General features: G+C 33.6%; 2 protein-coding genes across 5 annotated transcripts; both read left to right on the top strand.

Moving 5' to 3' along the window:
• Positions 1 to 2,678: 2,678 nt before the first annotated feature.
• GATA (Glutamyl-tRNA(Gln) amidotransferase subunit A, chloroplastic/mitochondrial) lies at positions 2,679 to 9,823 on the top strand. Its single transcript, NM_001397920.1, has 10 exons — positions 2,679 to 3,258; positions 4,582 to 4,893; positions 5,782 to 5,961; positions 6,099 to 6,193; positions 6,754 to 6,829; positions 7,025 to 7,102; positions 7,495 to 7,588; positions 7,768 to 7,817; positions 9,010 to 9,123; positions 9,430 to 9,823. Exons 1-10 carry the CDS (start codon positions 2,710 to 2,712, stop codon positions 9,520 to 9,522), a joined length of 1,641 nt encoding a protein of 546 aa, NP_001384849.1. The 5' UTR covers positions 2,679 to 2,709; the 3' UTR covers positions 9,523 to 9,823.
• Positions 9,824 to 10,972: 1,149 nt separating this feature from the next.
• On the top strand, positions 10,973 to 15,693 carry LOC100252279 (uncharacterized). 4 transcript variants are annotated; one of them, XR_009467028.1, is made up of 9 exons: positions 10,982 to 11,187; positions 11,640 to 12,408; positions 12,505 to 12,642; positions 12,792 to 12,870; positions 14,446 to 14,514; positions 14,648 to 14,714; positions 14,876 to 14,910; positions 15,292 to 15,345; positions 15,430 to 15,580. XR_009467028.1 is itself a non-coding variant. In XM_002282491.5 (8 exons), exons 2-8 carry the CDS (start codon positions 12,235 to 12,237, stop codon positions 15,518 to 15,520), a joined length of 672 nt encoding a protein of 223 aa, XP_002282527.1. In that variant the 5' UTR covers positions 10,973 to 11,187; positions 12,209 to 12,234; the 3' UTR covers positions 15,521 to 15,693. The 4 variants fall into 4 exon arrangements, 2 of the variants coding, with proteins under 2 accessions (XP_002282527.1, XP_019079366.1); XR_009467027.1 differs by lacking the exon at positions 14,876 to 14,910 and adding an exon at positions 15,129 to 15,196 and having other exon boundaries at positions 15,430 to 15,512; XM_002282491.5 differs by lacking the exon at positions 14,876 to 14,910 and having other exon boundaries at positions 10,973 to 11,187; positions 12,209 to 12,408; positions 15,430 to 15,693.
• The last annotated feature ends 11 nt before the right edge of the window (positions 15,694 to 15,704 follow it).

The following is a 15,704-nucleotide window of genomic DNA, read 5'->3' as shown; positions in this document are numbered from 1 at the left end:
TGCTATATGTGTAAACCTTGGAGAAGGTCATGATACCTTACAACATATGATAAAAGGTTCTCGTAAGCAAGTGTTTGGCTTGGCAAGGCATACAAGTGCAAGTGATGTATGCAATCAAGACATGCGAGGTTGGTTAGCTGAGGCATGCAGACGTAAGGTTGGTTGGTTGAGACATAAAGCTCAGGCTCATGGTTGACATGTGAGTGTAGTTATTAAGACGTCTGGGGCTATTTTTCAAACAAACATGAGTGCAACTAATGCATGGAGATGTAACTTCCTATTCATCGATAGACATGGGGTGTTGCAAAAATGCATGGATCATTTGACAACATTTGAGGAAAGATAAAAGTATGTGAGACACATAGCACTTGAGGAGAAGTTGTAAGCATGAAGGAACTACTATAATAAGTAGTAGAACATGAGTTAATTATAGTGTAAATAAGTTAGAAATATTTTAATTGAAACTTTAACTAGAGTTATGTTATTTGTCAATGAAACTTGAAACTAGTCAAGTTCATGTGATTTTTTATTTATTTTTTATTTTATGAAGAATTTAATTTGAGTTGAGTTCTTTGTTAATAAAATTTAACCATAGTGCAGGCTAAGTGAACATTTTGATTAAAATATAAAAAATTTAACTTGTTCATTATTTATAGTAAACTTGAGATACAATAACATCCATGAACTTATTAGCTAGGTTCAACTTATTTGGGGTACTCTTGATTTTAGCATATGGAAAACTAATTGATGTCCATTTTTCTATTCAAGGCATAATCTACATACAATAATCATTAACACATTAAAATCTTAGTTAGTACCAAAAATACAAACTTTCTCATCAGATTCTTCAATACTTGTTATTAAAGATGGATTCTTTACTTTTGGGATGATCACATTTGAAATTATTTTAGATAAAAAAATCTAACTCTTTGTTTCATTGTCCCAAAAAATAAAGGGCGAATTATGAATAGGGTCGGCTAAATATGATAATTACTGAGAAGGGTGGTATCTTTTGATAACTCTTAAGAAGGATAATAATAGGCTTAAATACTAAAAATGTTCTTCAACTAAAAGCTTTTAAAATTCAAAGTATTTAAAACACTTAAGTTTTTTCTATATTTTTTTCCTTTGTATAATGTTTTTTCTTAATTTTCATATATAGTTTCTTTGGTCTTTTTTTCCTCAATACATCAAGTAGATGATGTTAATATATATGATATGTTAAATATTAATGAGGTATAAAAAGTGATCTCTAAAATTATTACTTTGATTATAAAATACAGGTACGATAAAAATATATAATAATTATAATATAAATATACTTACATTACAATAAAACTTAATTAGGAAAATTAAATTTTTTTTTTTATATATAAAAGTGATAGTTTTGTATGACCATATTATATTTTATAACATACTTGTATTATAAATTACTTTTGAAACCAAATAAAATACTAATTTGAATTCATGAGGTTCGTGGTTTTTTTTTAATACAAAAATTATTAAATAATTTCAATGTGATGGGTGAATGATGTTAATATACTGATAATGACGTGTTAATACCAATAGGGTATGAATAAGCATTTTTAAAATTATTACTTTTGTAATGAAATATAAATATGACATAAATACATTATACTTACAATCCAAATATATACTAACGTTACAATATATTACAACATAATTTAATTTATTTTTGTTTAATTTTTTCACATGCTATATTACCCCAGAAATAGTTACGTGTTATTCCATTAAATAATTGTGTGTTTTATATGATTGAATATTTATACATTAGGCTAATAAAACTTTTAATTATATGTTACATATATAAAATGACATAATAACCTTATGATGTGGTTTTTATTTTCGAGATATTGATTCTTTTTTTTTTACTAGATTTTCTTAAAAATCTCAATTTTTCTTTAAATTTAATTATGAGTGTTATGAGTGTATTTCAAATAATTTAATTTCTTATATATATATATATATTTCATTCAACCTCACTTTACTAAAGGAGTAAAAAAAATGATAAATTTATTAAATATATCATATTAATATGACAATATAAAATAATTTATAATTAATACAAAATAACAAACTAAATTAATAATGCATAGTTTATTAAATTATTTTTATGACAATTCTAACATTCAATTGAACTTATCATTTCAAAGTGTAAATACTAAAATTATCTTTTATCTTTAACTTTTATAAATAAAACTTTATTCAACAGTCGATTATTGTTCAAAAGTGAAATAATTTTCTATGACATGAGATTATATTATTGATCAATTGTACTTATCATCATGTATGAATTTCATATTATCAACAATTTCAAAATTATTTATAGATAATAGAGAAAGCAGATTTAAGGATAAATTTGTTCGACTCATCGTATTTAGTAATTCTCCTAAAAATAAATATAGAAAAGATTCAAATGAATAGATATATTGACAACATTAATAACTTTATGATTGTTATTTGAATGTTTTTCATCATTTTTATTTTCATTATATTTTCCATAATTTTATTTTCCCTAAATATGTATATTTTCTAAAAATTTAACCGTTATGTGATACACTTGTAGCTTGCTAAACTTGATGTGGTATTGTCAATACGACGTCGTCGAGCGTCAACCCAACGTTTTGAAAAATCTGACCTTTTCACACTCTCAGTCGCCAGCCATCCTCTTTCCATCATCTCTTTCAAATGCTGTCAACAGTCCAAAACCCTCGCTTCCTCCTCCGACAATGTCGCCACTTCCCTCCAAAACGGCGCCGTTTCCACTCCTCCACGCCTCTCTTCCTCTCCCAACCCCAAACCCTAGCCTCCACCGACCCGCCTTCTTCGCCGCCCCAGTCCCAAATCCTCACCATCCGCGACAACCTCATCAACCGCCGCACCACCGCCGTCGAACTCGCTCAACTCTCCCTGAATCGGCTCCGACTAACCGAGCCACAAATCAACAGCTTCATTAGCGTCTCCGAGACTGTTCTGAGAGAAGCCGAGGAGATTGATGCGAAGATTGCCAGGAACGAAGAATTGGGACCCTTGGCTGGAGTTTTCGTCGGAGTTAAGGATAATATTTGCACGGCGGACATGCCATCGACCGGTGGGTCGAGGATTTTGGAAAATTACCGGCCGCCGTTCGATGCAACCGCAGTGAAGAGAGTGAAAGATTGTGGAGGAATTGTTGTTGGGAAGACGAATTTGGATGAATTTGGTATGGGAAGTACCACTGAAGGCTCTGCTTTTCAGGTTAGTTGCCTTTGGTTTATCTCTTTTACAGCAAATTTCTTTTCATTTCAATGTGGTTTCATACACGGTCTTCAATTTGATTGAAAAAATCAGAACTACTGCTTTGAAAAATGGAAAATGCTTAATAAAGAAAAAGGAAAAAGAAGAAAAAGGATTGAATATGGGACACCACTGCTAATTCTGAAGAGCACTCCTCTCAACTGCTAGTTCTGAAGAACCCACTCCTTTAAAGCATTCAGGTCAGGAACTGGGTCACCAAGTTCCCCCCACCTGCCCACTAAACAAAACTTTAAGGACCGCACCCTTGAGAGAACCTCCCTTTCTTCTACTTGAATCCGGATGGCGGATAGCCTCCCCCACCTCACCTAAAACCTTCTGGGTCTGTCTGCATAACAATCCACCACAGGAGCAACTGCCTTGCTCCCCCCTACCAGCTGCAACTCCCAACTAGCACCTCCCCTCGATCCTTGGGAGGGAGGGACCACCCCAAGGCTTTGAAGCTTAACAACTACTGTGCACCACCCTGAAGACCAGAACAAATTTCTTTGCCTCCACAGAGAACACTATGCTTGAATAAATCTACCAGCATTATTGCTACAACACTGCAACCTGAAACTTTTCCCCCCTTCCTCTCACTCCGAAGGACCTAAGAACCCTTTTTCCTCCCGACAACACAACTCCACCCTTTCTAGCAGGCGTGACAAGCTAAACTCCCCAAATCTGATCCAGTTAGAGAAACCTCTGCCTCTCTCCACGATTTTCCCTTGCAAACAGCCATTAACCTCCTCAATGGAAATTTCAAAAGACTTAGACTCCACACCAAACCATTCAGTCCCTTCCCTCATCTCTCAAACAACAGTGAACTGCATTCTAAACACACCATTTCTCTACCTGTTAGGACTCAGCAGAAGGAAATAAACAGAGATTTTAATTGAATAAGAAGCTTAAAGTACTACTGCACAAATACTTTTAAAAAGGCTGTCTTGAAGCTATATTAATCTTAAGTATCTTTTAAAGCTAATTTTCCTACCTGAACAATCACTTGATGGATTGCCCATTTCTCAACTAAATGAGTTTCAATTCTCAGCTGTCCAAGTTTGATTGCTAATGTTATCATCCATATAACTTGCTTCCTTGGTTCCTATTGGATTAGAGTTTCAAGTCATCATCACATGCTGTCTTGAAAGTTTTGGAATGTTGGTAACCTTGTGTGTGTGTGGTCTGGTAAGACTCATAAGATTCAGATTTTGAATGTTAGGTTCTGAAGTTTCCCTTTGGTAACTAGAGTTGGTTAGCTCAGGTGATGCATTTGTTCATTTGTAGGTGACTGCAAACCCTTGGGATGTGTCTAGGGTGCCAGGAGGATCGTCAGGGGGCTCGGCTGCAGCTGTTTCTGCTAGACAGTGTGTGGTCTCATTGGGAAGTGATACTGGTGGAAGTGTAAGACAGCCGGCATCTTTTTGTGGTGTTGTTGGATTAAAGCCAACATATGGCCGTGTGTCGAGATTTGGACTTATGGCATATGCATCATCACTTGATGTCATTGGATGCTTTGGCTCATCAGTTGCTGATACTGGGATTCTTCTTCATGCAATTGCTGGTTATGATGGACTTGATTCTACAAGTAGTAAGCATGTAAGGTTTCTTATAGCCGTATTTATATGTACATGTGTTTCCTACTCTATACCCTTGCCTGAACCAAATTATGTTCTTATAACATGAGCTTCAGAAAATGCTCCTTGGAAAATCAGGAGTTGTTAGGAATTTACATGTCTTGTGCTAGTTTTGATTATTGATAATGTGTTTATAAGTAATAACTTGATGCAACAGCTAAGTTCATGGCTAGCTGTACTGATTCTTTCAATATGAGCGAGATTTTATGCAACAGCTTGTGCTTCTAGAATCTTCCTATATGGTAGAATTCCTTGTAAAGGATGCTACTAAGCATTCATATTTCAGGGAATTTTGACTCCTTCAATTAAATTTTACTGAACCCCCCAAATGACCAAATTGGTTTTCTTCATGCATAAGGCACTAGATTACCTAGTGGAAAAGATTTTAAAATCATCACAAACCTCCCTTTCCCTTTTTCTATTACAATTTTTGGATTATGATGTGATATTTTTTTTACTTTCCATATGTAGAAATGGATAGACTAGAAGTGTGATGTCTTATGTTAATGACACCTAAGGGATGTTAAATTGGGGTATGGATGGAATATGCTAAAATAGAGTCACTTTGAAGTGGGAAAAAAAGGAACTTGAACTTGTTGGTATGCGTCTATTGTCCATCTTTAGTACTTGGGAAAATAGTTGGTTGAAACTTGGCATTCTATAGTGTAAACAATCTAAGCTTTCTTTATTTGTTATTATGCATGATTCTGTGCGGTGCTGTACTGATTATAGTTAAACTAAAACAAGTCATTTTGAGTATCTTGAAATTGAACTCTCAAATAAAAGACATAATCTCAATGCATTCTAGTTAAGGATTTTATTTTAATTTTTTAAGAAAATTGCTTTCCAGGAGGTTCCCAACTACACTTCTCAATTCATGTCCATAAGTTCACTGGAATCTAAACCTTTGAAGGGACTGAGAGTTGGTCTGATCCGTGAAACACTTGATGATGGTGTTGATAAAGCTGTGGTATCTTCAATCGTTGGAGCAGCTTCACATTTAGAAGAGTTAGGGTGCACCGTGACTGAGGTTTTTCTTTTCTTATGAATTTTTGTTTTGTTGCACCCGGCTCTAACTTAGTAACTTCATCAGTTTCTGTTCAAAAGTTCGTGCATATCTTTTAAATGTTTTTTTTTTAAAACCAATTTCAAATATTTAATTTGCAGGTGTCATTGCCTTCCTTCTCCCTTGGGTTGCCAGCCTACTACATTCTGGCTTCATCTGAATCATCTTCCAACTTATCACGTTATGATGGTGTCAGGTGATTTATGAGGAATCTTTTTGTTGGTGCACTCAATGAGAACACTAATAGTAGTTTCTAATTAAGTTTTTATTAGGACAGACTTGTTGGTTCTATTTTAATTAATAAGTGCATGTTTGGATATATTTCCTATTTTTTGTTTTTAAAAATAGAAGTCTTATAAAAAATGTTGGAATTCTTATATAAAAAGTAGGTAGATGCCTTGTTTACTTGAAAGCAGTTTTTTAAAATTTTCAAAATTGGGAAAAGTGTTTTTAAGAAGACAAGGTAAATTTTTTCTCTTTGTATTAGAGTTTATATTTTGTATAGGATTTTCTATTTTTAAAAATGAAAAATAGCTAGTGTATCCAAATGCCACCATTAGAAGTTAACAAGCAACAATAGACATATTTTGTTTATCACACCAGCAGTAGACATTTTGGGTTTAAGTATGGAGTGTATGTGCCTTGTTCGAATAAATATTAACAACTGGATAGAAGAAACTGTGATAGAATATTACTGGAATCAATAAAAAGTACTACACATAAACCTTAACTTCGTTCCCCTACTTAATTGTCTAGGTATGGAAGCCAAGTTGGTGCTGATCGGCTAAATTCTCTATATGGCGATTCCCGAGCTAAAGGATTTGGTCCTGAGGTATGGAACATGTTTAATTGATGCTCTGCAGCAACAGTTTTGCAATGAATCCTGCTTGGGTTTTCAAGATCTGATTGATGAGAACACTATCTTAGATGTTGCTGGGATGGTTATCATTTTGCCTCAAAAGGAGAGTCCAAAATGGTTTGGTACTGGTTATTAGCCTTGAAGTAACACTTGCTCAAAATTTTTCAGGTGAAAATGAGAATTTTAACGGGTACATATGCCCTTTCAGCCGGTTATTATGATGCATATTACAAGCGTGCCCAGCAGGTAGTACATAATTATGGTGATTATATTTTCATTTATGTTATGTTTTCTGTCATAAATTTATGAAGGGATGTGATGGCCAGGAGTTTCATCTTTGTAAGTTGTATCATTGATATAAGAGAATGCAATTTTCTCACATTTATGATTCCAGATATCAAATGTTGATTCATGGCACTAGGAATAAAGGAACCACACAGTTTGATATAACTGTTACCCATCTATTTATGGTAGTTATGTATGTTGTGAATGATTTGTGGAATTCACAATAATGGAACCTGTAAAACCACCTTAGTGGTTCATTATCTGTTGCTTGAGTATGGTTTTGTTAACATTCATAATCTTTTCAATATCTTCTTTTATTTAAGGAGAAATTTATGATTGTTATAGTGCTTTAGGTGAGGACCTTGGTTCAGAAAAGTTTCAAGGCAGCATTGAATGAAAATGACATCCTAATTTCACCTGCAGCACCATCTCCTGCTTATAGTATTGGTATGGAATTTTACATTTGTCTTATTTTTATGTGTGTTTATATATATATTTTTTTTAAATTTAAAATTTTATTTATTTATATAATATTTTTTTGGTTTTTATTTATTTATTTATTTATTTTGTGCAGTTGAACATTCTTCAATTTTTAGTGATTAACCAGCTACTTGCTATATTTACAGGGGAAAAGAAAAATGATCCACTGGCAATGTATGCAGGGGACATCATGACTGTAAGCATGTCTAGATAACTTTACATTCTGCTGTAGTCAGTGTTCTTTACTATGGTTTATATTGAGCCTATTTATTGCTGGTTTAGAATGGGAAGAGATAGCCAACCTCCCACTTCTCACAGAGAAAGGAAAAAAGAAAAAGAAAAAAAAGAGAAGTAAAAAGATTTAAATGTCATGCTTTAACCTAGGATTGACTAGATCTAGTGGGGTAGTGGGATTTGTATTGGAAAATAATTGGGATAAGGCAATATCAGGTGTTTGATTTATTGAGTTTTATTGGGTGTTCATCTGTCACTGGTTTAAAATGAAGGGAAAGAAAAGTACAATCCAGTATTTTATTTTAGCAAAGTTGCATGGCAGTATAAGATACATGTAGCCGAAACTTTGAGTTGCAGGAATGACCTCCTGTCCCTGAAGTCCTAAAAGTTGCGTGGAATTTATAATGCTTGACCTAAAATAGTGTGTTGGACTTGGATTGTGTTGTCCATACACTTTTATGGTTGGTGGGACTATGGAAGGGAACACTGAGTTGTTTTTTGTGGTTAAACCAAAAGTTATTGGCAGGTTAAGAAAAAAGAACATGTTTTCTTGTCCACATTGCAATGTATAATTACAAACATTATCAGATGAGCAGAGTAATAGCTTATAGAAGGTTGACAAAAAAAAAAGTACCATACACATTCTTCTCTACATTTTAGAGGCAAGCATACAAATGTATAGCATGTAGATGTTTGTAAAGAGAATAAGACTATCGTTTGCTAGTTCTGGTCTCATGTCATGCAACTATTATCAGCTGGTAGAAATGTTCTACGTATTATTAATAGGAGCTATGTTCCATTCATCATTCTTCACCCATCAAATTAAAAAAAAAAATGTTCCATACTTCATTCTTCCACTGCAACATGCAAGAAGAGTGTATTGAGATCTCTTATTTGCGAAGCAAGGTGTTGTCACTTATGTAAATTCCTTTTTAAATAACATGTATGAGTCCTCAAGCTTTCTGTCTTTGTAGTTGGCTTATGAATTTTTAAGGTCAGAATTTTTCAAACAAAGCCTTCTCATGTCTGTTGTTTTAGACATTCAGCTCATTAACCATCTCATTGGAGTATGGAATACTTGGCTAAGATTATGTTCCAAGCATTACCAGCTATCATTGTTGGTTGTTCTCATAACTGATGTTATTCTTAATAAGGTCAATGTGAACTTGGCTGGGCTGCCTGCATTGGTTTTACCCTGTGGATTCGTTGAAGGAGGGCCTGCTGGTCTTCCTGTTGGTCTTCAAATGATTGGTGCAGCATTTGATGAGGTATTGAGTACTATTCTTCACAGTGGATTATGGTAGGGAAATTACTGTGTTTTGGTCATTCCTTATGGCAACTTCAGTTTACACTTGTAAGTCTTTGTTTAGTGGTAAACAGGCTTATAACGCTTTTGGTCATTTTGATATGTGGACCATATCTGTACAGAACATTGAGAAGGTGGTTAAGATAGGAGAAACTTGGCACAAACTCTTTTGACAAGACTCGAGCATATCATTGCTTACAACTTGAACTAGCACTTTGAACATTTCCTATGCTGGATAATCTCATAGATCTCTTTTCTTATTTTGCAGGAAAAATTGCTCAAAGTGGGTCATATCTTTGAGCAGATGCTTAAAGGTTACAAATTCATTCCTCCATTGTTAGCTGATGGCATTGCATGTTAGCTACTCATCCTTTCTCAAATACTGAGGAATCTGTGGTCAATTTTTTAAAGATATTCCAATTGATATGCTGATATATATCTCATTGAAGCGCTTGGGATCGGATTCATCAAATCTTGCGAAAGCATTTTTTGAGGATTGGCCTGCTGTTTTTTCCCAGCAACAATATATTACATTTTTGGGTGGTATTATCAGCAGGTTTTCTCTTGTAGCCATTGGTGATTGGACCAATTCAAATGGAAATGCAATTTTTTTTTGGTTGTTTCTAATAAGAGTCTGGTGAAAGAAAACCTTTATGGTTCAAGCCAAGTTTTGGCTCTGTATCAAGAAGAAAGAGCACTATGGTAATGCAGTCTAGATTGGAGAGTATTGTTTTGTAAGTTGTGTGCTTCCATTTAGGAGTAGATGAGTGAGTCTAAATTGTAGGCCATGTTTGGAAAGATGGAGCAGAGAAAAAGGAGAAACTAATTTTATTTTTTGTTTGTTGATATGTTCAGATTGGTTTTTAGAATAAGAATAGGAATAGGTTTTTATAATAAGAATGGGAATTGAAAATTTATTAAGATAGAAATCAAATCTCAATTTCATTAACATTTAAATTCTTTTATATATATATATGATATTATCATTCACTTTGATTCCCTTATTCCATTTTTTTTATACTATTTTCATTCTTATTATATCAATGCTTGAGTGTGCCACTAATAAGAATAAACCATTCACGTCCAAATTCCAAGTAAATAGTTGTCTTGATTCCCATAAGGATAGTCGAGTTGATCAGAGCGAACATTGTAGAGTGTGGTCCAACAAATGACATATGGTCCTTAGTTCGAATCTTATAATTGATGATATCCTAAACTTACCGGGTAACAACTAGTATCCCGATGTTTGGTTCCAATGGAGAGTTATAAGGACTTAGTCATGAAAGATTCGTTTATAAAAAAAAATTTGAGATCTAAGTGATTTTTATTTTAAAATATAATATTAAATTATTTCATTAAATATATTCAATGTATTTTTTATCAAACCATATTAAATGGTTAAATTAATTATTTAGGCATTATGAAAATTGTTGTTAAAGTCATAATTTTTTTAAAAGGTAGCATTAAAATATCCTAGAATTTTTATTAAACAAGAAAAACTTTATGTATAAGTAAATAAAGAAAAATAAAATCTCTGAGAAGTGATCTTTGATTGACTTTTATAATTTTTTTTAAATACAAATTATTTATTTATTACTGACGTGCCAGGATTATTGTAATCCAACTTAGATTAATGACCCCTAAATAATTTTTTTTTCTTGTGGCAACAATTTTCTAAAGAATTGTGACACTTCTATTTTAGGCGTGACTATCTCTTTTTTTAAGGTAAGTTGTCAGAGAAAAATAAAAATAAATAAAAATAAAATATCATAATAAAAATTAAGAAGATAGGCATTTTCCTTATATATATATATATATATAAAATATGATAGTATGAATGAGCAGGGGAGCAGGGGCACGTTGGTCTTGTGTAGAGGCAGATTCATTGCAGGACACTGATCCCCTCATCGTCGTCATCACCGTCACCGTCGGCGCATGTTAGCCAAATCCTTCGATTTTCGTCACTAATCTTCCCGCCGCCGATTCTGCTTCCAATCACGATCCTCCCTCAGATCACCCGTAATTGGTATTGTATATTTAGTTGTTACTGATCTGCGATATGTTTTCTTCTTATTGTTGAATTGAATTTTTCTTGAGTTATTTTGTGTGTTTTTGGTGGTAATTTTTGCGGAAAGTATCAGAGGATTTGTGTGGTTGAGTTTGGATTATGTCTCATGGCTTTCTTTTTGTTCTTTCCTTTTTGGTTTATTGCTGTGGTTTGTGTATAATTTGGAGATTATCTTCTTCTTTTTTTTTCTCTGTTTCATTAGCTTCTGTTTGGTTAGAGAGAAAGCTGAGGAACAGAAAGGGCAACGTTGTGGTTTTGAGGAATTCGGAAAATTCAACTTAATTTCGGGCCAAATAATTTTACTAGAATTGATTGAATTGATTTGGTATTAAGGTTTTATTTTTTATTTTTTATTTTTTCTTTTGTTGTCCTCTATCTGATCAAGCTATTTGAGCGGCAATGTGATTCAGTTGGGGTTTCAATGTACTCTATTTGGTCACTAAGAAGCGGCTGCGAAAGGAAAGGAAAGGAAAATTTGAAGAATGTCTTCCATATGTTTTGGTTCCCAGGAATCGAAGCTATGTTACTTAAAATTTCTTTGCTTTTACTTTCATCTATTTCTAGGTAACGGATTGATTTGGATTAAGATGGTTAAGCTTCGTTTATTTCCTTTACATTGGGGGGATGCTTTTCTTTCTAAGCTTTTGCACTCTGGACAATGGTTTGTAATGGTGGGAGATGCTTTTCTTACTATATATTAGTAATCAGGAAAATTATCTGTGTCAGAAATACTTCTCTGGTTTGTTTTTCTGACATGTTCATTGGCATCACATCTAATTTTGTGTAAATTCAAGTGAATTTACCCATTGTACATCCATTCGAAGAAGTACTTATCAGAGGCTATTTGGTATGTTCTTGTACTATATATGTGTGTGTGTGTATGTATGTGTGTATATATATATATATATGTAGATATAGATATGCTACTTTTATACAAATGCAACTATGAAATTTGATTGTATCTCTCCTTTTGTACTAGGGTTGACGAGGCATTCCGGGGTGAGTATGAATATGATGGTAAAGAGGAAAGTTCCTTCATTGGTTGATTTATGTATTAGGACAGCCATAGATAATGTTAGGTATCTCGGAGATGTTGGTGAGACAGATATTAATCTGCTTGATCATATTCTGCCGCATTGTACAGTTGATCAGTTGATGCATATTGAGAAGTGCACAGAAGTAAGACAGCTGCATGGCTTTTAAAATTGATCACCATGGTTCTGTTTTTTGTATGATACTTGACCTTGTGCATCATGATGGTTTTTTTCTCTGTAGGAAAGAGATTTGAGTGAAGTAACTGATAAATTATGGAAAAAATTTTATGAAAAAGAATTTGGTGTGAAGAGTACTAATCTTGTAGTTGAGAGGATGAAACTGAAGAAAGTATCATTTAAATGGAGCAAACTGTATGAGGTGATCCTTTTTCTTCTTTCAACACTTTTTAGGCTGTTGTCTTCTTTATGTGTTGGCCTTTTCTGGTAATAGATGGGGCAACCATGAATGGAGTTTCAGTTATGAAATTGTAAGGGAATAGAAGTTAAAATAAGTTGCTTTCCTTCCAGGCAAAATTGAAAGACAGGGATGAGGCTCAGAAGAAATCGTTTGATCGAATTAAGCAATTATACCAGAAGGAAGATGCCAGTAAGTTCTTTATCATCTGAACTGAAAAATATGTTAGCTTTTAATCTTTCATTTAATTCTTCCGCATGACGGCATATAAATCATGAAAGTTATATGCTGCCGAGTCTTTATGGGTACCTGTGTTTCTTGGATATTCCTATTACAGTCATAGTTCTTACTTCTTATTCATTTTTTCCCATGCTTTCTATGTTAATGTGAATCAGCTGTGCTGTGACAAAAATTAACATTTGCATAAGTCATTCTTTCTGTTATACAAATTGAATTGTTTTTTTTCCATCTTCATAATATGGTTTTCTGTTGGAAATATGATTTGCAGCATTCTTTTCCTCTTTGCTGAGGCAAAGACCTTTTCTTTCTGATGTTTACTTGAGCTTTAGATACTTGCAGAATCTCCTATAGCTTCATCTTGTCATTACTGTGTTGGTTTCATAGTCAGCTACTTATATAGTAATAATTCCTGTTCTAGTATGCTATTAAATTACATAATCAGTCTTGAGTGTCGAACCTATGTCATTCTATCCTGAAACAATATTTACTGTGTTAGTGATTTACTCTTTTCTTTTATGCAATGAATCTGGTAGTTACCAGCTGATGATGTTGATGTCATTTTAAGGTATGAAAAATTTAAACATAATTCAAGAATTTGGAGCCAGAATGAGCAGATAATTAAGGAGAAAGATGGTCTCCCATCCACCATCCACTGATTCCATAAGTTCATGTAAATTGAATATGCAAGGGGTGGAGCCTATAAGTCCTTTGTTAAATCTATGAATTGGCTGTTTTCAAACCGAAAGATTGTAATCATCTCTTACCTTTAGACTTGGGGGGGTAATGTGGGAGTGCTAGCAGATGATATATACATATATGGTATGTAATAGCAGATGAATCTATGCATTTAGTATATCATATCTTGTAGTTCTTTAAAGTTTCAACATTGAATGTTTACATAATGATGATATTGGTTAGTCTCTATTTTTTTCATTCTTTGACACCTATCATTTCATAAAATTGGTTATGTATTCATGTGTATATATTTTTTATTTATTTTCAACAAGTAAAAAGAATTGCACTAAATAATCTGATATGATATGTGATTTAGAAAAATAGGGAAACAATAAACAATTAAGATTTATTCTGATAAAAAAAATGTACAAGTTTACAACTATGGGGTGGATAACAATGAGAGGCGTTGAATCCGGTTTTGAGGGAATGTTTCCTTTGTGTACAGTTCTTTTCAAATAGTGAAGGTGTTTAGTCTTACTTTGATCAGTATTCTGTATTTTGTGGGGAGGACCTCTCATCCGTCTCTTGTACCTTTTTCATGATTAATATATCTTTTGTTTTTGATAAAAGAAAAAAATTAAGATATGCAAGTTTACAACTATGGTCATGAAATGAAGCATGAATTAGATGTTTTGGATTCTTGTCTGATATTACTGCAGTTACTGTTTTCTGAATTAGATTCCAAGTAATTTCACTCTACGGTCTTAGAAGAGTTATGCTCTTCACTTAGCATACTACATAATAATAGTTTCTGCATGTTTACAATTATGAATTAGTTTTCAACTCTTGTAGGAAAACAAAGTCGACAAGTTAAGATTTGCACTAAAGTTCCACCTTCAAGCAATAAAAGATGCTTCTATGGTATGCTTCCATTCACTTATGATTCCTTTAAAGTTCAATGTAGTCTGGTGACCCATACTTGAATTTATGCAATTAATGGTTCCTCATGGAGGCTAACTTGTGTAAGAGTGTGTATATTAAATTTGTTGTTTAGGCGGACCTGGCACTTCCAATTTGAAGAGCAACTTGATGAAGAAGGCCAAAGTAGAATGTCTTAACAGGTGATTCTCATAAAATGATTCATACATGCTGCTTGACCTTTTTGAATTGGTGTGTTTATGATCTTCTAGGAAAATGGTCTTTTTTTTAGTTTCCTCCTCTATTAAACTACATCAAATTATTTCTGTATTTTGATTATACCATAAATATGTATTGGCTTCAGTTAGGCGGAATGCACTTGAGCCTCAAACTTGAAGCGTAAGTTCTCAGGCATCATTACAGGACTTATAAAGACCCACCTCATGCGGGGACACACTCAGAGGATTGACTATGTGAAAACCATCATTAAAAGAACTTGAGGCACCTGATTGTAAAAACCCCTGCATTTCTTGAAAAAGAAAGAATGCCCTCACTATCTAGAACAATATCATAAAATCAAATGATTAAAAATTGTCCTGTCGTCTTAAATGGTGCAGATATATGTGGCTGGACCCATTTGTGAATGGGTTCGAATCCTGTTGAAACCACATGCAAGATGCACTGGGTACTTAGACATGTTTGAGTGCTTGAATTCAAGATTTTCAGTTGTTGAGATGGGTTCTTTCAGACAGTTAACCATTCCTTTCTCCTTTCCAACAGTCCGGAGGTGAAAAATCTTGCAGCTATGAAGAAACAAGCGTTGCAAAGTCGCTGGTAAACTTCAAATAAATCCAAACTAGTCCATGTAAATGGAGAGTTACCCATAAAAACGGTCTAACTCTGCTTCTTGTCCCACAGCATCGCTCCTGCAAGAAAGCTTGGCAGTTTTTCGGGGAAGGATTGTGCTTCAACTTCCAATCTTACGAAGCCGATGCAGAGGAGACTGTAAAGCATGTGTTGTGATTCACCTGTAAACTCATAAAGCATATATATGGACATTCATTTTCCATGTTCTGAATTTCTCCCGAGAATATCATTTCATATCGGGAACGCATTCAAATGTATGATTAACATGGTTGTTTTGCATTTTTATGTTTCCTGATTTAAGGTTGGCCCGATTCAGCTTTATGACT

The sequence above is a fragment of the Vitis vinifera genome, chromosome 12 (assembly GCF_030704535.1).
Source record: "Vitis vinifera cultivar Pinot Noir 40024 chromosome 12, ASM3070453v1".
NCBI classification, from domain to species: Eukaryota; Viridiplantae; Streptophyta; class Magnoliopsida; order Vitales; family Vitaceae; genus Vitis; species Vitis vinifera.
This window is presented reverse-complemented; position numbering and strand designations above follow the sequence as displayed.

Coding starts and splice junctions, on each gene's coding strand:
- GATA (NM_001397920.1), top strand. CDS start 2,710: ATGCTGTCAACAGTCCAAAACCCTCGCTTCCTCCTCCGACAATGTCGC. Junction 4,894..5,781: donor ATTCTACAAGTAGTAAGCAT/GTAAGGTTTCTT, acceptor ATTGCTTTCCAG/GAGGTTCCCAACTACACTTC. Junction 7,589..7,767: donor ATCTCCTGCTTATAGTATTG/GTATGGAATTTT, acceptor CTATATTTACAG/GGGAAAAGAAAAATGATCCA.
- LOC100252279 (XM_019223821.2), top strand. CDS start 12,175: ATGAAATTTGATTGTATCTCTCCTTTTGTACTAGGGTTGACGAGGCAT. Junction 12,643..12,791: donor AATGGAGCAAACTGTATGAG/GTGATCCTTTTT, acceptor CTTTCCTTCCAG/GCAAAATTGAAAGACAGGGA. Junction 14,715..15,291: donor AAAGTAGAATGTCTTAACAG/GTGATTCTCATA, acceptor CCTTTCCAACAG/TCCGGAGGTGAAAAATCTTG.